Genomic DNA, 23,659 nt, shown 5'->3' on the forward strand with positions numbered 1-23,659 from the left:
AAGTCGTCATGTCCCATTACTCGATCAACACATGGCCCTATAGTCGCTCAAAGACAATATCAATTAAACTATCATAAGTTTATTGATTTGGACAAATAATTTATAAATTATACTACTTTATTCTTTCATAATATAAAATTTCATGAATTTTAAAAATGTATTTAATAAGATATAGTTATAACAATTCTTAAAAAATTTGACGTAACTTAAATTTAATCAAACGAATGAACGTTAAAGTAAAAAATGCCCGGCTGAACGCGATTTTGAAAACAGTCATTTAACTTAAATTTATAATCTATTATAAAATAATTTGATACATGATATTTCAATATATTTAGATTGACAAACAATTATTTATCAATAATAATATGTTTAGTTGTAATTTTTTTTTATAAAAATTATAAAAGAACGCCTTGAACAGTTAAAGTGAGCGACTAATGATACTGAGCGGGTATAGGGGCTTTTACCTTACATAAATTAATTTTTTTAAAGAAATTCTATATAAATTTAATTAGTTTAATTCACAAATAATTAACTACTATTGACTTTTATTTTAATAGTTTAAATTAAAGTGCAATGTTCACTGTTGTTTGTTAATTGTTTATATTTATTTAGATATATTACAGTCATAAAATAAAAATTGAGTTTAATCAGCAGAATAGAACAGGGAGACAATAAATAATTGACTGACTGACCGGAAGACTACCGGAAATGTAAACTATGACTCGTCGGCCATGAATTTGCCATGTTCGAAACGTTGTTTCATGACTCTGTTTTAAATGAATCATAAATATATCTGTACTCCAAGTGACTTGACATTACATCTTAAAAAAAAAATTTCATTATTCTCAAGAAAAATCTTCTGAGTAATTTTAAGATAAATTTTATAAATTTTATTACTCTCCACAGTCTAAATCTTTATTATTTAAATACAAAAAAGAACAAGTTATAAATCTTGAAGTAAAATTTTATTTATGGAAATAAATTTTATGAATTATATATAAATTTATTTGAATAAAAAAAAGATCTTACAAGTTTCTCATTGAAACTCACCGGTAATTTATTTATTTTTCATTTTATTTTATACCGAAACGATATTGTATGCACACGACGATATGGCGATGCAAAGAAAAAAAAAAAATAAATAAATAAATAACGACTAAGTAGGTCGTCATTTTGGAACACAACCGAATAATTGCGAGCCGCATAAAAATTCTTAAGGGGAAACGTGTATGAGAGAAATGCGTACTGAGCTGTGAAAATAATAATAATAATTTATATATTCAAGAATGAAACATTAAACGCGAATAAAAATTTCAAAATTACAGTTAGAGATATATATATATAAAATTTTTAATTGCTGATATATATTTAAAATGAACTATCGCGTATTTAATTTGTTGATTTTAGGATTGAAAGTTATGTTTAATAAATAAGTATAAAAATGATCATTACAGTTGTTATAAATATATACAGCTTTCACTTATTTTAATCTTCATTAAATTTACATTCATCCGCGAGCCGTGAGTTTTCATATGCGTCATACCGTGCAAGTATAACTTCCCCTACATATAGAGTAATTTACTCCACAACTTGTCGTTAAAGTTAATTATTTTAAATCACTTTCTACTGTTCTACATTTTACACTAGAGTATATATTTTAAAACTGCAAGTAACTACTACTCCTACTAGTTTCTTTTTTTAATCATCTCTTTGTTATTTATATCAAGGTTGACATGTTAGTAAATAAAAAAAAGATATTTCATCATATTGGCGACCTCGTATCTCATATTTATATATTTATAGAAAATAATAATTTCTTGGCGCAAAAAAAAATTTGCGTTATGAAATAAAAACAAAACTTCTTTTAGGACTAAAAAAAATTTCTTGCGTGTAGAATTTTTTTTCGCCCCACATAGTAAAAAGTATTGTGTATCTGTGTTAAAAACGATCCGAGTTAAATTTTTTGTGTTATTTTGTGTCAAATCAACACAATTCTCTGTGTTACTTAAAAATTTTTAATCGATTTACTAATCAACACTTTAAAAGTGTTACCTTGTATAAAAATCGATATTATCAACATTTATTAAGTGTTACTTTATAATCAACACAAAAGTGTTCAAACGACAGTCGAATTGTGTTAGAAAAAATGTCTTCCTTCTATTCACGCGGGAAGCGCCATCAAGCATCAGTTCTGCTTGGTTAGTTATTATTTTTGTGACATTGATTTTAATTATTTTCAATTGGACATAAAGAAATTAAGTTGACAAAGATCATGATTCGTATAGTTTCAAAAAAAAAATATTTAAAAAATTGCATCTGTTACTTTTTCACTTTTCTACATGCGCATATTTTTATTTTATTTTTTTTTTTTTCGTAATTGATTTGTTGATAAAAAAATTCGAAAATTGTTAGCTGTCTGCTAACTTTAGGATCATGTGTACTATCACAAAATAGTTCAATGTTAAATAATAATTGTTGACATTTTTGATAACCTAAGAATAATTCATGGTACAAAAATAAAATGTACAAATTAACATTTTTTTTGCGTCGCCATTAACAGTTAAAAAGTGTTGAAGTTACTTCTCATATTATTCGAATTTTGTGTTGAAATTTAAAAAAAATATTTTTTACTGTGCAAGAAAATTTTCGGTTTCAATGCATAATGCGAAAAATTTCTTAGGGCAAATATAAATTTTCTTGGGGCGAGTAAAAATTTATTTGGATCAAGAAATCCTTTTTTTCTGGGTATTTAAAATTTTTCAAAATTAATTTTTGTTCATGATTTTGGAAATATAAAAAAAATTATTTTGTTAATTGTTAATTTTTCTATTTTTAATTATATACGTAAGGAATAATAAAAAATATATATATAGTAATCATAAGTGATGTCTTATTTTTTTTCTTATGAAACAAAACTAGTCATCGTATGATGATTGCCAGGTTTGAATTAAAGTTGATGAAGTCCGCAAGGTAACATTTGTAAGATGACTCATACAAAATGCAAGACACAAGATTATATGAATGAAAATTATGACGTAATAAGCGAGAGTCTCCAACACGAACGCGTCACTCCTTAACCAGGTGGCAAACTTATACGTCTTTCTGTTGCACCGTTCAAAAGTCAATGTTTAACTCGTGAATGGACCAGTTGTGTTAGTAACTGACATATATATGGATATATATGAATGAATAAGTATTGTAGAGTATATATATGGATATTACATATATGTGTGATTTTAATTTCATAAAATGTTTTTATACTCCTACGTCAAAGATCATTGAATTGTCTTTCTATAATTAAACATCTCGCTATAACTTGGAATAAATTTATGTATAAAAATAAAATCTCTACAAACCGAAGACTGCCTTATTAATTTTTTTGTTTTAATTTAATGTATTAACGAAATAAAATGTTGTCTATTTTTATTACCAAAACTAATATTGTGTCGTAATTTAACTTTTGTTAAACGAAAGTGATCGATTTTCTTCGGGATTTTCTGGCACCAGTTTTAAATCACTTATGATTACAAAACCTATTATTTAAATTTAAAAAATTCATTAGAGAGACAGCTTATAGAAAAAAAATTTACCGTGACAATTAGAGAAAACTGTTTTTTATAAAAGAAGAAAGAAAATCCATTCGATTTTTCAAACACGCAGCAGCATAATACCGCGTATATAATTGAAATTATTTCATCATGCGTTAGAAAATAACTTTATGCAATAATTTAAAAAAAAAAATTATTTAAAGTTGACGTTATGCAACGAAGATATTTCTGGGTTCTAAACAGAAGAATTTAAAATTTTTATTTTTCACGCAAGGTTTCGTAAAGTTCGATATTCTGTCAGGGAGAAATTATCTCTGCGTTAAATATTTTATGCTCTAAATTACCGCGCATGAGTAAAGGAAAATATAGGCCATTAAATATAAAAAAACCACCGGATGCTATTTAATTTTAATAAAAAATCAGTACACTGTAAAAAATTAGGAGTAAATTTGGATCCATGTAAAAAAAAAGCCGTTCAGGCAAAAAAATAAATGATAAATTTTATTCGGATTTTCAATTCATTTTTATTGTTTGAACAATAAACCCGCATCAAAGAAGGCAATTCATAAATGATATAATATTGAAAGCAAAAAAGTATGAGAATGATTTTCTAAAATATATTGATATGAAAAAAAAAAATAGTCACTCTTGGTCTTTGAATTTTATTGTTTGAAATGATAAAATACGTCATATTGCGATATAGATATAGCCGCCCATCAGTAATACATTGGGTTAATTCTTTCACATACATTAAAAGCTTACAAACACAAGTAAAATTTTATTGTTTCAAACTATCAAATCTGATGCGCTTAAGATATACTTTTTGACAATTTGAAGAAAGTAATAATTATATAACGTTGTATATAAAATCAATTGCTCGACATTGAAAATTTGATTTATCATACTAAATGTTTTACTTTTTTTACTATAAACTTAAATGTTCCAAACATCGAATATTGAAGCTGAAACGTTAAATTATTATAATTTCATTTTTTTATCTATTAAACAGTAATTTCTATTTCTTGTAACATGATTTTTTTACAAATAAACTTTAAATTTAAATATTTAAATTAAGATTATTATGATTTATTCAATAAAACCATGAAATTACTGTTTAAAATGATATTAAATTGTGACCACATTCTAAATTTTTAGTTATCAATTACTAATTTTTACAAATCATTTTTTTGCGTGTTCAAATTAAATCCTCAGATTTCCGAAGTTTTAAAAAAAATCACCGCGCACGGAATGAATTGAGAATTTTTAATTTTCAGCGAAGTGATTTCAAAGTAATTAGGATTTTATTTTTATGCGCATCGACTCCGATCCGGAGTTTTAATGTTAAAATAAATTCCCCCTGGAGTGAATTTCAGTAAATAAATAAAAAACCAACCGTTCCGCATTTAATCCGAATCCACTCCGCAAAACTCGGGTGGATCAATTTCAATTTCTAATTTGCTTGATGTACTGATATTTAACACATACTATTTTTTACACTAATATTATTTGATTAATAATTAATTTTTATAAAACATACTTCACACTTTATGAATGCATTGAATGATAAAATCTATGATTGTATATTATAATTTAAAAATAAAAAAATTTTTCCATGTCGTGAGTAGATAATAAAGAAAAAGGTGAAAGATAAAATGATTAGTTGCAAATATAATATCAAATCCTACAATTCCGTTCCACCCACATCGATATAGTACTCACTCGTACTATTATCAAAGAACTGAATAAAAATTTATATTTTATTATGGTACATAACTATAGATCGTAAAGCATTGTTTCGTTTGTGATTCATCGAGTTCTAATGCATTCTCACTTACATCAAAACTTTCTAAAGAGTAAAAGGATAAAAAATAAAAAAATAAAAAAGAAAATCTATAAAAATTATTAGGGTGTGTCATACAATTTAAATTAATTTTACTAAGTTAAAATTTGTTACTTTTGTTTATATTTTTTTTTAGTTGTAAAAAAATAAAAAAAAATATATACTGATACCTTGCATAGAAAATTATAACTTTTATACAACTATTATTGCGAAGCATCTACTACTTTCAAACGCAAAATTACGACTCACCCTCCCTTTATCTTGGTGGATAGACGCACGTTCTTTCGATCTCCTACTCACCTGTAACAAAACAAATTAATTTTTTTTTATTTAATTAACGTCTTTTTAATCGCTTAACATATTAAATATAAATTTCCCTTTTAATTAATTTTCTCTTTGTAAGTATAGTAGTTTTCTTTTGAGAAAGACGACGAAACGTTTAATTAAAAATGGCTTAGCATATATACACACAACACACAGCTACTCATAGATAGAAATTACAGTAGAGTTGACATAACCAACGACCAAGTAACGATGTCATGTGTATTAATTCAAATGAAATTCTATAGCTTTAGTTTATTTTTTTATTATTTTATTTAAAAGTTTTCAAGTGATGCGTCGTGAAAATAATATTCCACCATACAATTTATATATAAATATATATAAAGTAGAGGTTACATACCATTTCTGGGCACTTGAAAATTAAAATAAAATAATTTGTAAAAGACGCAATAACATAACTAATTATTTAAATATGTTTAAAGACACTGTTATCACACTATTAAAATGGAAATTTTATTTTACATTTTTTCATTAACTAAAGTAAAGTATAATAATAATAATAATAATAATTTGATTTTACTTGTATCACTTTTCGTGTTTTACAAGACTCTACATTCAAATTCTCCCTTGTTACATACTTTTTTTCTCGCCTCTCTTATTGTTTGTTTTGCCTATTACAAACTAAGTCTCTTTCACTTACTGATTGATTCTTACTTGAACTTTCTATTTTCCCGAAAGTAGGCGCGCAAACTTTGTTTTTCTACTTTGACTCTACCACTTGATTTTTACGGCTGTGGCCTGACGTGCTTATGACTGTACTGCATTATTACGGCGATGCCCTACTACCTCCCTTGTGCAATGGAGGTGTAGTAGCGTAGGAAAACCACAGAGAAAACCTATCGCCAGTATAGTTTCGGTTTCAGTGAAGCTCCAGTGGTCGATAAAATTCCCATTTTACCGATCATTGGATCTTCACCCCGCACCGAACGATCAGAGATCTTCGTTCGAGCCCGACGCTTGGCTAAACGGTCACCCGGCCAAGTTGTAATCCTGCTCGATACTACTTAACTTTAGTGATCGTCCGAGCCACGTGCGTGCCGAACGGCTGCCTCAGTTTTGCCGAAAATTCGAATAGTAGTAAAATTTACTATCAGTCAATGTTCCTGAAGATCAAAACGTTTTTCGTGCAACGAAAGTAAAAAAAATTTATGTAATTTGACTGCTTAAGGGTTAGTTCCAGAGGTTGGAGGTGAAGATTTTTCACTTTTCATTTTGTTTTTCTTATTTTCTTTCCACGAAAAACGTTCCGATCTTTAGGTACAAATTTGACTTTGAATAACTTTTGAAAAATTCAATTTATCGAAAAATAATAAGGGACTTTTTTTGTAGAGCGTTCAATTTTCAACTAAAATATTCAGTAATTTTTCCAATACACTGATTCTCTGGTAAATGATAAGATTCCAAACTTTAAAAAAAAATTTTCCCATGATGTTTAATATTTTCCGTATAATTTTTTAAAAAAACAATAGTCGATTTTTCTGAATCAGTTTGATATATATATGTAAACACACGCGTGCATATGTTTGTATAAAGAGCTACATAATTTTAATTCAACGTCATAATCATCAAATTTATGATCCGAATAACGCTAACTTTCACATAAAAAAAGACATAAAATATTTAATTTTTTATTACCTTGCCAATGGGCAAATTACCTTAGTCATATAATTAAACTTTATTATATTAAAATATACATTTTAAGTTTATTTAACTTATGCGGACGACTGAGAATAGCCACAAGTCCTATACGATTATAAATTGAAAATTAATAAGTGTATTAATTTGTCGTTAAATATTAAATCATGAGTAAAATTAATGAGACGAGGGATGCAAAAGATGAATGGCTTCATGATGTTATAATATTGATAACATTTTGTGTTTAAATCAAATTATCAGGGTAATTAAAAACACCAATAATTGCTCGATGAACATCATTTCCCATAATTCTAAGAATTTTATCATCAAATATTATTGGACTAATAGGTGAATTTTTTTTTATTTTATTAAATTTATGTGTGTTTGATTATTTTTATCATCGACCTCTCACACATATATTATGATATATTTCTCTGATAATGATAAAATTATAATTACTTAGAGTTTACGGAAAAGCATAGATATAATACCGGTAAAATTATTATCAATATTGCAGTCATCGAGGCTACGAGATAAGACAACAATAACACAAGGAATTAAAAGCTTCCGACATGTATTTTTATATTTATCTTTTTATGTAAAATGATATCAAAACATGTATTTAAAACTTGTTAATAATTCAACTTTGTTATTATTTGTAATAATTATTTTACAGTGATTTATTGATATTAAGTCATTAATAATATAGATTGTAATTTAATGAATGGCTTAATTAAATGAATATACTCTTTTTTTGTAATATTTCAGTCAATTAATTTTATCTAAGTAATGAACAAAGTGATGTAAAAAAATTTTCTCGATACTTCGACCAGTTTATAATTTATAAACTCATTATTATTATTATTATTATTATTATTATTATTATTATTATTATTATTATTATTATTATTATTATTATTATTATTATTATAAATAATTATGAGGAAATGAGTTTAATTTAGACTGTGAAAATAATTAATAAAAATAATTAAAAAAATATATATAATTACTAAAACTTATAATAAGTTTTATTTAAAGTATAATGTAAAAAAATTGAGGATTAAATTTGAAGTAAATGCGGCGATGATTTTTTTTTATTTAATCTTCTTTGAAATGAAATTCACTCTGAAGGAGGGTTAATTTATACATTAAAATTACAGATCAGATAGGATGAAATAAAACCCATATTATTTTGGAATCACACCCTATTTACTCCGTATGTAATTAAAATGATAGAGTGAATCTGGGTTTAAATAAAATTCATATTCACTTCCGACTTTTTAAAATTTAAAAAAAAACGAAAAATAATAATAATAATTTCAGTTAATAAAAAAAAATATGTATGAATTTATAATTAATTGTTATAATTGAAATTAATTATAAGTTGAATAAAAATGTAAGCGTGTTACCGCACTGATAGAAGGATTTGTTTAGGAGTAATAAATTGATTTATTAAATTTTTCTCAACTGACTTTTTTGGATTTAACAAATATTTAGTAATTATTAACAATATTTATTATAATGAAATAAGTAACTTCTTTATTATTAAGAAATATTTTTAATGCTAACAAAGCCTTATTAACATAAAAGAAATATTTGTTAGCACCAAACAAGGCTTGTTAATATTTAATAAATATTTCTTAGACGAATTTGTCGGTAGAGGGCTACACACGAGCCTGTAGTGGTGTACAAGTATTAAAAAAGCTATATGTGTGTGTCGTTGCGACGTCACATTGTTTACTCCGTTCTAGCTTGCATTGATGGTTAAACGTAACCTACAACTGAAGCTCTCATATACTTAAATAATATTTATATCAGAAGTATTTTGTAAATTGTCATCCATATTATAACTATGAAAATATGGAAGCCTTGTTAATTTTATTCAGTTCAATTTTAATCAAATATAAAACCATTAAAAACACATGTACTATCAAACGGATTTTATGTTATTTCTCAGCGTAGTTTAATATAAGAAATTTTAATTTGTTTATTCTAGTTATAGTGTTAATTACTATGAAATTGTATTTTGAAATTAAAAGAACAGAAAATTTTATACGATGGTTGTTTTAGTTATTTTTGTTTATAAATACAAATATTAATGAATGTGTGTAGCTGCATGCAAAAACATATATAGATATATATTCTTGAACTGTGTGATTTTATGAATTAAATTTTAATAAATAAGTTAATAGATAATTTCTTAAATATAAAAAAAAAATTTGTTCAAATAATAAAAAATATATTAAATATAAAATATTCATTTATTAATTATTAAAAAGTGATTCATTAAATGTTAAAAAGTGATTTATTAAATACTAATAAATCATTTTTTAAATGGAAAGAAATCGTTTATTAAATATTAACAAATCGTTTATTAGATGCTAAGAAATATTTATTAAATACAAAAAAATGATGTTTAAGAAATGATTTGTTAAATATTAATAAATATTTCTTAAATAAAGCTCCGTTAAGAAATAATTTGTTAAATATTAACAAATCTTTTTTAATACTAAGAAATCCTTCTATCAGTGCGGGTTGCAAAATTTGATCTGATTTTAGTCGACCTAAATTGTATTCGAACCAATTGTCTGTCTTAAAATTTTTTTAAAAAATGTTAATTGATTTTCGTATAAAGATGATCAAAAATAGACTAATAAAAATAATAGGCAGTAAAAGTCTGATTTTAATCTGAATAAGAATAAAAGAATCTAGAAGCGACCAAAACAAGGCTAAAAGTTATTAAAAATAAATCTGAAAATAGTCTAAATAAGGAATAGTATAGACAGAACTCAAATTTCACAAATTCCCATGTAAAAAGAAATTGTTAATAAAAGGTTCAAAAAGCTGACTATTCTAAACTTCAAAACGTGAAACAACGACGAATTTTTTTTGAACGTTTTTTAAACTTTTGAAAATCCAACAGAAAAATCAATAAATATAATAGTTCAAAATTAGTTGTTTCTACACGGAAAGAAAATTATCCGAATGGTTCCTATAATTTTATGAAATTTCATCCTATACCAATATAGGAATGATGATCATAAATTAGGAGAGCAGTTCCTATAATTTTAGGAATATAACCCATAATTATAGGAATAGTTCCTATAATTATGGGAATGATAACCATACCATTATAGGAATGGTTCCTATACTATCATGAAAATATTAATTCAAAGAAAAGTGTAAAAATTACTCCTACACAGAAAGAAAATTATGGGAAGCATTCCTATGTTTTATGGGAATGGTTCCCATAATGCTATAGGAATAGTTCCCATACTATGATAGGAATGGTTCCTATATATTATAGGAACCATCCCTATACAATTCTGGGAATCATTCCCATAATCGTATAGGAACAGTTCCTATACCATTATGGGAACCATTCCTATAATATTATGGGAACTATTCATATAATATTATGGGAACCATTCCTATAATAGAATGGGTACAATTCCTATACTATTATGGGAACCATTCCCATAATAGATAGGAATACTTTCTATAATTTTCTTTCCGTGTAAACGTATTTTGCACAGAAATGTTAATTTGTAGTATTAAGTCAATTGTCATTCTCTGTGTATTGTCAGAAGTTTGAAAATCGTTTAAAAAAGGTTTGTCATTGTGTTACGTTTTAATGTTTAGAATAGTCAACACTTTTTAAATAAAATACAAATAAAAAATAAAATTGAATAGAAATATAGCTTAATATATTTTCAAACGATTTAAAACAGATCAAATTTTTCGACCCAGGGAGATAAGCCAACATTCTCTAGTAAAATAATATATAAAAATCACTATAACGGATCATAATGATTTTAATTACACATTGAAAAACATACTATAATATGTTATCTTGATTACCAGAAGAGGTATTTTGAAATAGTTATAAATTATATCCATAAAATACATACCAATGAATGAATGAACATATATTAGATAAATCATTTAATTGTCGACTATATGTCGAAGCGCAATTCGATGGGCGTTAATCGATTGGATTAGATGGCGAGAAATGGACAACGACTTTCAATCAATCTATTACAAACAACACGTTCATACGATCTTGATTGAATTGCGTCTCCATTCTATTACTATTAGTTTCAAACAAATGTAGTTTACTACATTCTCACTTGCTCGTTAACTAATTCACTTACTTACTCGGTTTCTCACTCACTCTACTTGTAATCAAGTTTTAAATTTTAACCGAACTATAGTTTTTAATTTTTTATTCATCACCTTTACTTTTAATTGCTTACATTGTTACGATTAATGATTAATTAAACGATTTTTCAAGTTCATACACGTATTGTTATACAATTACATTAACCTATTTTTATTTATTTGTAATTTCGTCGTTATAACTTAGTCAATTTGTAAATGACTTTGGACTATGGCCTACAGGCTAAATATATATTTATAAATAATTGTCAAATGTACAACTCAAGAAATATAATTCAGTTCGATAAATTTTTTTTTTTTATTGCTAAATAACAGAAGTGTACGAATTGTATTAGGATTAAATAAATTAATTTTAATTATTCATAAATTTTTTTTAATTATTTGTAAGCTGTCAAATTATTCAAACTAGTTAAATTATTCGGATTACTTGTCAGTTTTGATATTATTCGATTCGGATACGAACATTTCATTTTTGTCTCACTGGTGACACGTAATAAAAAAAAAAATATTTTGGAATATTTTTAATTTTTGAAATAACTTGAAAATTTACGAATTATTTGACAGTTTTCAGAGTATTTATAATTTTTCGATTCATTCGAGTCGAATTTGAATATATAATATTTGATCTCATTAGTGATAAATTAAAATGAAATTTAAAATAATTTCCGAGTAGTTTTGAATTTTTGAATGACCCAAAAATTTACAAATAGTTCAAATTTAAACAAAATCTCATGAATAATACAGATATTCAAAATTATTTAAAATTTTGAATTTGAATATTAAAAATTTATCTCAATAGTGATAAATTGAAAAAGTTATAGTAATTTCTGAGTAGTTTTAATTCGTTATTAATCTGAAAATTCATATATAATTGAAATATTTGAAAAAACTGATGAATAATACCAATATTCAAAATTACTTAAAAATTTGAATTAGAGTATGATGTAAATATTTATCTCATTAGTTGTAAGTTAAAAAAAAAATTACAATAATTTCTGAGTAGTTTTGATTTGTGAATAATCTGAAAATTCTCTAATAATTCAAATGTTTGAAAAAACTGATGAATAATACAAAGATTCAAATTTATTTAAAAATTTGAATTAGAGTATTAAATATTTATCTCACTAGTTATAAGTTTAAAAAAAATATTACAATAATTTCTGAGTAATTTTGATTTGCTAATAATTCAAAAATTCACAAATTATTTAAATATTTAAAAAAACTGACGAATAAAACGAACAGCATTATTCAAAAACTTCAATTATTCAATTTGAATTTCAAATATTCCATTTGACACTAATTATTCATAAACCTCTTCTTTATATATATATATATATATATATATATATTTGTATATTTATATATATATATATACCAAGTGAATTTCGATAACTAAAGTCTAATATATATATTTTTAAATATTCTATTTGATATAATTTCCATATTTTTTTTTTTAAATAAATATATATTTATTTATCTACTTTTCATATTTACTCGTGACTTTTAACGTTTTCCATCACTTGAAAATTTACATATTTCAGTATACAGTAAAGCGCTATCATGCTTTATGCTTTTTGAAATATATCAACGATGCGAAAAATACAACCTGAGAGTTTCATGGATCAAATAATTTTATGAAAAAATTTCGAAAGCTTTTGATATTATTGTAATATTTAAAAAGCTTTTTTATACACAACATGAAAAATAATAAAATAAAAATAAACAGTAGCTATAAAAAAAAACCGTGTCATAAAATATTTTTCACTTTTCATAAATTTAAAAATGAATATTTAACACTTTTTATGCATTCCGTGTGTTGAACAACTAGTATGAAAAAAAACACACATAATCATTGTCTTTGTTATATTTTTTTAAAAAATAATATAGTCAGATATAATAAGTGCGTATAGTAGTTAACTCAAAGTTAAGTATCGTCATTATTTAATGCAAATTATACGCAGGGAAATAAACTTGACTTTATAATTTGAATTTAAGTTTTATATTGAAGTCGCTACGATAAATTGATGACAAAAAAAAAATTTTTTTTTTTTTGAGTATCAAACAAAAAGTTTTTTTGCTCATAAAGCTCACCGATGTGAATTTGATGGTGAAGGACTCAAAATACTTGACGAGGAACTTCATCGTACTTGTAGGTTTTAACTTTGATGCCACTTCATTCACAGTAGTTGACTCAACGATCAGAGAGTTTTGCTGTTAATTATTATAATTATAATTTTTTTTTATAATTAAAATATTTGGCAATCATTTTTTTTTTTTTTTTAATAAAAAATTTAAAAGACTACTGCAAAATATAAATAGTATGAAGAAATATAAAAATTCTAAAATAAATATTATCGTTAATTAATTATAGACCAAAGATAATAAAAAAATATACATATATTAAACTCGAGCGAGGTCACAAGAAGTTTATGCCAAGATTACGTTGACATTTTATTCAATATCAATGGATATAAATTTAAAATTTATATATAGAATTTTATGTATTTTTATTTTTAAACAAAAACTACTAATAATTAAATATATGTATATTATGGTGCATAAAAAAAAAACGACTAATTTTTTTTCAAAGCCATAAACAACTTTCAGTATATGAAAAAAAAATTTTCATAAACGTGTCTTTGTAAACAGCAATTTTTGGATATTTGGAATTTTTATAAGATTTTTATTAAAAAAAAAAAAAAAAAGGATATCAAAAAATTGAACGATTCTATAATTATATTTATTAATGAATTATAAGCACTTGAAATGTAATTAAATTACTGAATTTTTTTTTTATTAAAAAAAAAAAACTAAACAAAAAAAATTTTTTCAACATAAGAAAAGCCCGTATACCCGCTCAGTACCATTAGTCGTTCACTTTAACTGTTTGAGGCGTTTTTTTATAATTTTTATAAAAAAAAATTACAACTTAAAATATTATTAGTGATAAATAATTATTTGTGAATCTAAATATACTAAAATATGAAGTATCAAATTATTTTATAATAGATTATAAATTTAAATTAAATGACTGTTTTAAAAATCGCGCTCAGCCGGACATTTTTTACTTTAACGTTCATTCGTTAGATTAAATTTAGGTTATGTCAAATTTTTTAAGAATTGTTATAACTATATTTTATTGAATACATTTTTAAAATTCATGAAATTTGGTATTATGAAAGAATGAAGTAGTATAATATATAAATTATTTGTCCAAATCAATAAACTTATGATAGTTTAATTGATATTGTCTTTGAGCGACTATAGGGCCATGTGTTGATCGAGTAATGGTACATCGCAACTTTTAGTGAGCGACTATGGGTACACTCAAGGAACTTATTTAATAAACTAATAATAATTAATTATCAAAATTATTCTTCAAACTAAAATTTTATTCTAATACTCGAAACTTCAAAAAATAACTATAAAAAAAAATATGGTTTTTCATTTTATTTATTAATTTATATTGAGTGATTTAATTTCACTCCAATAAAAAGTGAGCGGGTATAGGCTTTTACCTTTTATCAATTATTATTAAGAATCCGTATTTATTAAATTTAATTATTTTCTTACAAATAACAAGTTTTTCAAATAGCATTTGAAAAAAGATTGTCGAATTTTTTTTTCTTTTTTATATATGTCGAAGGTCAACCATAAAAAGTAAATCAGAATAAATGGTGAGAAAACAAGAAAAACCTCAAGTATCTCTTACACTGTTCATAGTCTGGCAATAAATTTTATCCTTTTTATCCGGCATTATATTTTCTTTTGTCCACACACAGTCCCTTATATAAAAAATAAAATAGTCACAACACCGCATTATCAATACAAATAAACTGAATGATAAATCACACATAATATGGAGCACGAATTGACCGCATTAATTCTACATGTTCCAGCCGCGCGTGGCAAATATGTTTATACAATATACTTATATAAATATGCATATATATATATGGATTGTAAAACAGCTGACTGGAAAATAGATTGTTTACTGAGAATTATTTTGCGTAGACAATTTTCTTACGCAAAAGATTGTACCGTCATCATTTATGTAGTATATATATATATATATATATATATATATATATATATTTTTTTTTTTTTTGCACGTATTCAATTTTATATTATAATAAGTATCTACACTATGCAAGTCCACATCAACTAATGCGATGATCAACGAAAGTATAACTAAGTAACCCACAAAAGACAAAACAAAGTGCACGCATTCTCGTATGAACTAGTATACTACATTCCAAAGTTACGCAATTGTTGTACGGTTTCTTGATTACACGAATAACATCTTCAGTTCATTTAAATGTTTTTTTTTATATTTTTTTTTTTTTGTTTTTTTTATGAAGAAACTGATAGTGATCATACAAATATTTTTTATAAATGACACAATAAATAAATTTACTTACAATTTGAATTACTGATAACTTATAAATAACAGAAAAGAAAAAAAAAGTATGTAGGGTGAGTGAATAGATAAAATTAAAAAAAAAAAAAAATAAAATGAAATTGTGATATAATTATTGGAGTAAACGGCAGGTGTGAGTAGAACTTGCGAAATGTGATAGCAAGCCACAAAAGTAGAAACGTACACACAGAACTAGAATATAATATAGGTCTTGAGCTCTGTGCCAGAGACAAAAATATATTTCGACTACACTAAAAAGACATTTGCTTATTTCCCATTCGTTACTATCCAATCCCTGTTGCTTTACGCTTTGAGAGGAACTTTAAAACTGAGTACAAGCCAAAGATTTAATCACTCAAGACTATAATTCTCTTACACTACGCTAAGATATTTTCGTAGTAATATCAAAATTAATCATTTAACTTGTACTAAATAATTAATAATTATAGCATCGTACTGTAAAAAAACTTTCGTGTAAAAATGGCCCCCGAGAAAAATTTTACACAGTCGTTTATTGTGAAATAACGGTGTAAAAAATCCTCGGTGTAAATTAACCATCCGTGTAATTTTTCCACAGTGCAATCTAATTTTATTACACCATTCCGCATTACTCGTTATAATTTTGATTAATGACAGGGTGGCCACAAAAAAATGATTTCAAAATTCCCTGATAGTTCCCGGCTTTCCAGTAAATTTTTTCACATTTTTCCCTGATTCAGAAATTTAATTCGTATCATTTATATATTCAAAGTTTTTATTATATTTTCATTGTCAAAAATTAAATTTGATGATTAAATCATGCGAAAAAGCAAAAAAAAAAAGTCGAAATAATTTAACATGGCTTACTTTTGATTACTCAATGTTAAAAATATTTAATAAAAAATTTTATGATTAAAATACTTTAAAAATGGTGACACGCTTAAATATCTGCGGACAAAATATCCGCGGACAAAAAATCTGTAGACAAAATATCCCTAAAAAAATTCAATGATAGTAAGACTTATTATTATAATCATATGTAATTTCGCATCAAGTATTTGATAAATTAAATGATAAATGTTTCAAAAAATATGATTTTAATAACTTTTATTTACTGTTATTTTAAGTATGAAAAGTTTGATGTGATGAATTCATCCCTTTGTTACGTCAGTTTTCAGAATATTCTATCCGTAGATATTTTATTGCACATACAAAAAATTCGTGAAAAAAGGGCGCTATCTTTCACATAATTTTATGAGTGGGTATATTTTTGTAATTACACACACACAAAATTCGTGAAAAAACAGCGCTATAATTCACACCTTTTTATGTATGTATCAATCATATGTATTTTCGCATAAAAGTATTTGATGAATTAAAGTTAAATGTTAATAAAATATCATTTTAATAACTTTTATCTTAAAAATTTAGGATTTTTTAAATATTTTTTAATTTTTGTGAATAGTGTACTATTGAAAAATTTTTAAATTTTTAACTGAAGCAATTAAATTCCCGGATACTTTTCAAAATTCCCAGACATTTCCATAATATTTTCCGGTTGCATTAAAGTCCCTGATAATTCCCGACATTCCCGGTTTGTGGCCACCCTGAATGAGCAACAAATAATCATTGAACATTTTTAACAATTTAATCAGTAACTATATTAATTTTATTTAGATATTAAATAATATTTTGAACATTTAAATATTTTTCTTGACTGAAAATGATCATAAATGACACATTTACACGCTTGACAATGCAAAAATTTTTAATTCACACAACCTAAATTTAACCCGATATTTCGTGTAATTTTCACACCAAAATTTTTAAACCGAGTCCCAATACTTTTTACAGTTTACATTGTTGAAAATTTTATTTGAAATTACAAGCAAATTCCTTGACGTTATTAACAAATTCAAAACAGACAAAAAAAAACAATTTATAAAATGACTGAATTTCCAAGTGATAAATGTCATGAAAATTAAAATCCTAATATATTTCATTTAAGTAATTGGTTTTTTATTGTTAATTAGTCGAATAATTTTTTTTTAAGCTGATAGTAATTAGAAAGTTTTTTTTTTTCTTTAGGCATAATTAGTTTTTAACTACGACAAAATTCATAGCTAGACTTTAATAAGACTCGCAATTATTAAAAAATATTAAAATTTAAAAAGAAAGGTCAGTGGTGTATTTTTAAAATTTTTAAAATTAAAATCCGAGTCAATATCATGATTAATCACATGGAACTTTAATATTGTAATTAAAGATTAATTAAATTTTTTAAATTATCGAAAAAATCGATATCTATGTAAAATTAATAAATTTTTTACCCTTATATAAATCCAAAATTATACCGAAAAAAAATTTCTGTTTCAGTAACGAATCACAAATTACTTTTTTTATAAAATGTCCATACGTGGTTTATAATTTTTTTTTTAATTATGTTAAATTTATTAACAACAGTAATTATCAACAGTGATAAGATAGTAAAATTTTGCAATAGCGATTAGCCAACATCTACACACTCAAATGTTAGTACCGGCACTAAACTAAAATAAACAACCGTCCATACCTAAAAAAAAAAAAAATAATAATAATAATATAAACATATTTTTGCGACAAAATATTGTCCCTGTTTTTTTTCTCCTCATATACTATATCTATATATACTTTAATTAAATTTTATATGTATTATGATTAAATATTATTTATTTTAATCTATACGCATGTTTTCTTTATCTACTGAGAAATCATACAACTGAAGTGAAGAGTGGTATAGAGAAAGCTGCTATTTATAATTAAATTATTCGCGGCAAAGTCACAAACAAAGTCAATACCATATAATATTTAAATATATATATAGAAAAATAACTTTTATCGACAACTAGTCACGTGAATAGTATTTACATTCCTCGTGTTTTTAATACAATCATTTCATTGGTGAAGCCACATATGAATATATATATGTATACAAAATATATACATATGATTGTGTATAATGTATACATATGAAAACATATGTTCAATAAACATAAAAATAAATAAGATTTTACTTTGATATCATTAAATATATATATATATATATATATATATATATATATGACGCAGAAGTTAGCCAACATCTAATAATTTTTGAATTTTTTTAAAAATAATAAATTTAAAAAATTGTACCCATAGTTTCTTGAATTTTCTACATGTGCATTTTTTTAAAAATTGAATTGTTGACAAAAAAATCGGGAAATTTTTAATTGCTAACTTCAGAATCATATACATATGTGTATATATTGTTATAAGTTTGATGATGAGTAATTTAAAAATTTTAATTGAGGAAAAAAATTGATAAAATTATAAAAAAAAAAAAAACTTTTCAGTTATTAAAAATAAAAAAAAAAAATAAATACAATGCAAGTGCACATTTAATATACTTTGTTTTACTCAGTAAAGAGCAAGGACGAGTTTTGTTTCTCCAGTCTCCTGAGTCTCCTCTTCACTTTTCATTTGAGTGGATAAACCGGTTGTTGGCCAGAACACTGATCCCAGAGCACTTGAAAACACTTTTTACCTACTGTACCTTTACTTGCAGTGTATCATTTCTTTTTTATTTTTATTTTTAGTTAAAAATATCTATCCATATATATTTGTATATTTTTTTTTTTTTTTTTTTTTTTAGGAAACAATAAATATTTGAAAAAATAATAAAAATTTACCAAAATATCCTGCAGTGAGACAGGCATGAGTGAGCACGTTGACATCCTAAGACTTAACAAGATGAAAAAAAAATTTTGTTTCACGCTTTCAAAGATCACTTTCACATAAATATCAATCGACAATCTTTGAGTTGTTTCAATCAGCAGACGAAACCTTCTCAATAGTTTTTTCGATAAATTATTCAAATTTTTTTTAAAAATCCAAATATGTTTAATTTCTCATACGCAATTTAAAATATTTTTTCACTGAACATTTAAATAAATTTTTAATTAACCGATTAATTTTTTTTAATTTAATAAAATAATTAATTTATTTATTTATTTTTTTGAATACTTCCGGACACGAGGACTGACCGTTAACAGACGAACTGTTAACATCCGGCCGGCCAGCTAGTACTACACTGTCGGCTGTCTCGATTCCTCACAAAGTAAACTCATGAGTCCGACCGGCCGTCTATATTAAATTAAACTATAGTCTGTGTAGTCGCTCCGCGATTTCTTATTCACTCCCACCGAATTATTATCATTATTATTATACATTTATACGGGTAAAATATAATTGTTACAACAAAGACTAAATATTATTAGTCGCGTGTCATCTTTATCAATAATAACTTTATAATCCGATGTTTAATTTTATAACTCATTAATCATAATCTTATCAGTTACTAATAAAATAAATATGAGTTTCTTGGTAAGAAACCTCGTGAGCCCACCCAATTATAAATTTTTTAAGTAATTAATACACATAATAAGTATGCATATTTATTTTTATTTTAATGTTTTAATAACAGAATTTTTTTTATTCAAATAAATAATTTTTTTTTAAATTTTTTAATTTTATTGTTGAAAGAATTTTTGTGACGAGTGTGAATGTAGCAGACATCAGACAAATTTAAATCTATAAATAGAGGAAATAATAAAAAAAATAAAATTTATAAAAAATGCACTTGTCAATTTCGAAATTTTTTTAATGCGCATTTTTTTCAAATTTTATTTTATTAATTATTTACTCGATTTACTAATGATTTTAAATTTGACAATAAAGTTAGTAGACATTTGAAAATTTTTTGATTTTTTTTAACAAAATAATAAATATTAAAAAAGTATTTTGAAAAATTGCACTTATAGTTTATGAAATTTTTGACATGTGCATTTTTTAGAAATATTTTTTTTTCATTATTTATCTGTTAAAAAAATTTTTTTTTTAATTTCAAATGTCTACTAACTATGATCCTAAAGATAACATGATACTAAGGTTAGCTGACGTGTAATAATCTTTGGAATTTTTTTAAAACTATCCACTGTGAAAAAAAAATATTTAAAAAAATTACACTTTTAGTTTTTTTAATTTTCTACATGTGCATATTTTTTATTGTAATTGATTTGTTAAAAAAAAAAAAAAAACCGAAAATTGTTAATTGTCTGTTGACTTCAGGATCATATGATAACAGACTATTAACAATTTTCGTATTTTTTTTTTTTTGTGCAAATTAATTACAAAAAAAAAAATCTAAAAATATGCACTTATAGAAAATTTAAAAAACTATAAGTGCAATTTTGTAAAATATTTTTTTTTCATAAATTATCATTTAAAAAAAAAACCAAAAATTTGTAATTATTCGCTAACTTCAAGATCATCTACTAACTTTACTATCATACATTCACACTCATATTTTTGTGTTCTTAGTCAACAGACAATTAAAAATTTTTTGATTTTTTTTTTCAAAAAATCAATTAAAAAAAAAAACTAACAATATGCGAATGTCGAAAAGTTAGAAAGCTATCGGTGGAATTTTTGAAATTTTTTTTTTTTTTTAATTTGATGTTTTCAAAAAAATCCTAAAATTATACGTCGACTAATTTCCGTATCATAAATTTTTTTAAAAATGAAATTGATATTTCTAGTCTCAGCAACTTTATTGTTAAAAAAAAATTCAATTTAAAATTCAGTGAATATTCTTGTAGCTTCGGGATACGTACAAATTCAATAACGAATCGATGAATATTCAAGAAATAAAATTTACTTGACAATAGTGATAAAGTTAAATAGTAAAAAAAAAAAAATCTATAAATATATACAAGTGATTTTTATTAATTTTGATTTTACAATAAAATATACTATGAAAAAAAAAAAAAATGTATATTATAATTGAGAATAATAAATTTTAATGTCGAAAATACGAATTGATAATAAGGAAAAAAAATTAATTGTACTGAAAAAATGAATACAACACAAAAGACGTAAAGATAAGAATTGAGAGAATAAATTGATGTCAATTATCTGGTATGAAGTGAGACAAAGAAATTTATCTTTTTTTATCCCTGGGGATAAAAATCGTGACTGAGTTTTCATTGGGTAGGGATGTTTGGCTGTACATAGAGGATAAAGAAGACAAGGATATAGAAAAAAAATAAAAATATAGTCTATAGTTTGTAGACCCTCGAAGAGGTCAAGCCACTCTTGTTTCTCTGGTAATTCGATACTGGCTCGAGGCCAGACTCGGCCCCAACCGGAAAATGGCTCGATCGGTAGTCTCTCTTTCTACTTATATATATATATATATATATATATATATATATATATATATATATATATATATATATCTTTTCCATTTGCTTCGGTATTCTCTACTGTTGATACTACGAATACGCCCCATCTATTGCATACACCTTGAATAATCTTGTACGGGGCAATAGAAATCTATCAGGCGAATAATGAAGAATTACAAAAAAAAAAAAATGATTGAATAAAAATTTTGTGTATAAAAAAAAAATATTCTGGTATTTTTACTGTTAACTTTGCGGTTCGTATTATGTACAATCTGTTGCTAACAATTTATAAGGAAAATTGTTTTTTATTATTATTATTTTTAACAATAAGTATGATATGCGTATACACGTATATAAAAAATCGGCGATGTTTATAAATAAATAAAAAAAATAAAAGTTAGTAAGGAAAAGATTGCAGACGTGCGTTGGTTAAGATTGCCAGACAGATACCGAGATCACGCACACATTGTACACATTAATATAAAATACAGATATATTTCATCGGTGTGGTTATAAATTCACTTATACATATATGAGAAAAAAATTTAGGTTTCAAAAGATAGGCACATGTTAGGAAATAGGTATCTCGGACGTAGGTCGAATAAATTATATTAGTATTGTTATTATTTATTAATTTTTTCGTAACGTCGTTTGCTTATTTTGCAAGATGTCATGTAATTATTCATGAAAAAAATTTTTCATAAGCCATAAGTTATGACATTGACGATTATTGTAAACTTTACTATACTTTTTGATGTGAAGGCTAATTAATTACATGTGATTTTTTTTTAATTCATGTAGCAGCGATAAATTTTTTTAATTTATTGTAAAAACAATTAATTAAAGATTAATTGGAGCTTTATGAGCCTTAAAAAAAGAGAATAAAGTTTTATTTAAAATTTTTATGCCTGAAAAACTGAGTTTATCGTAGAGTGTACATTACATATTTAATTTTAATTATATTGAGACAATCTCTTGAAGGTATGGCAACCTTTGTTGAAATAAAAAATTTTTAAATCTTCACTGAAAAAAATAATCAACAGCAGCTACCAGTTGGCAATCAGTAGCTATTACCGATTATTTTTCGGTAGCTGTTACCGAATAATCAGTAGCCGTTACCAAAATAATTGGTAGCAGCTACCGAAAAATAATCGATAGTAGCTACCGACTGCCAATCAATAGTAACTACTGAAAAATAATTGGCAGTAGCTACCGATTGCCCACTCGCTAGCTACTACCGATTATTTTTGTCAGTGTTGAATTTTTTTTTTTTTTTTTTCAGAAAGTGGTTTCACTTTCCCTGTTTTCCACTTTATGTCACAGATAAAAGTGTGCAGAGAAAAAAAAGATTTTTGAGCGCAAGAATTTTGCTATCACCGTTAAAAATTTTTGTTTTCAATTTATAATACAAAATATTTCTTGAGGCAAGTAAAAATTATTTTCTGTTTATTTT

The 23,659-nt window shown here is 24.6% G+C and overlaps 1 protein-coding gene across 2 annotated transcripts in view; it reads right to left on the reverse strand.

Moving 5' to 3' along the window:
* Positions 1-23,659, reverse strand: part of LOC103568531 (probable serine/threonine-protein kinase dyrk2) — a 164,535-nt gene that overhangs the window by 52,692 nt on the left and 88,184 nt on the right. Inside the window, exon 3 of one of the 2 annotated variants that reach the window (XM_008545438.3) lies at positions 5,641-5,691. The exons of the other annotated variant lie outside the window; for it this stretch is intronic. Within the exon in view, the coding sequence (XP_008543660.1) occupies positions 5,641-5,691 (51 nt within the window). The remainder of the gene's footprint in view (positions 1-5,640; positions 5,692-23,659) is intronic. 2 annotated transcript variants of the gene reach the window in all.

The sequence above is a fragment of the Microplitis demolitor genome, chromosome 1, assembly GCF_026212275.2.
Source record: "Microplitis demolitor isolate Queensland-Clemson2020A chromosome 1, iyMicDemo2.1a, whole genome shotgun sequence".
Taxonomy (NCBI): Eukaryota; Metazoa; Arthropoda; class Insecta; order Hymenoptera; family Braconidae; genus Microplitis; species Microplitis demolitor.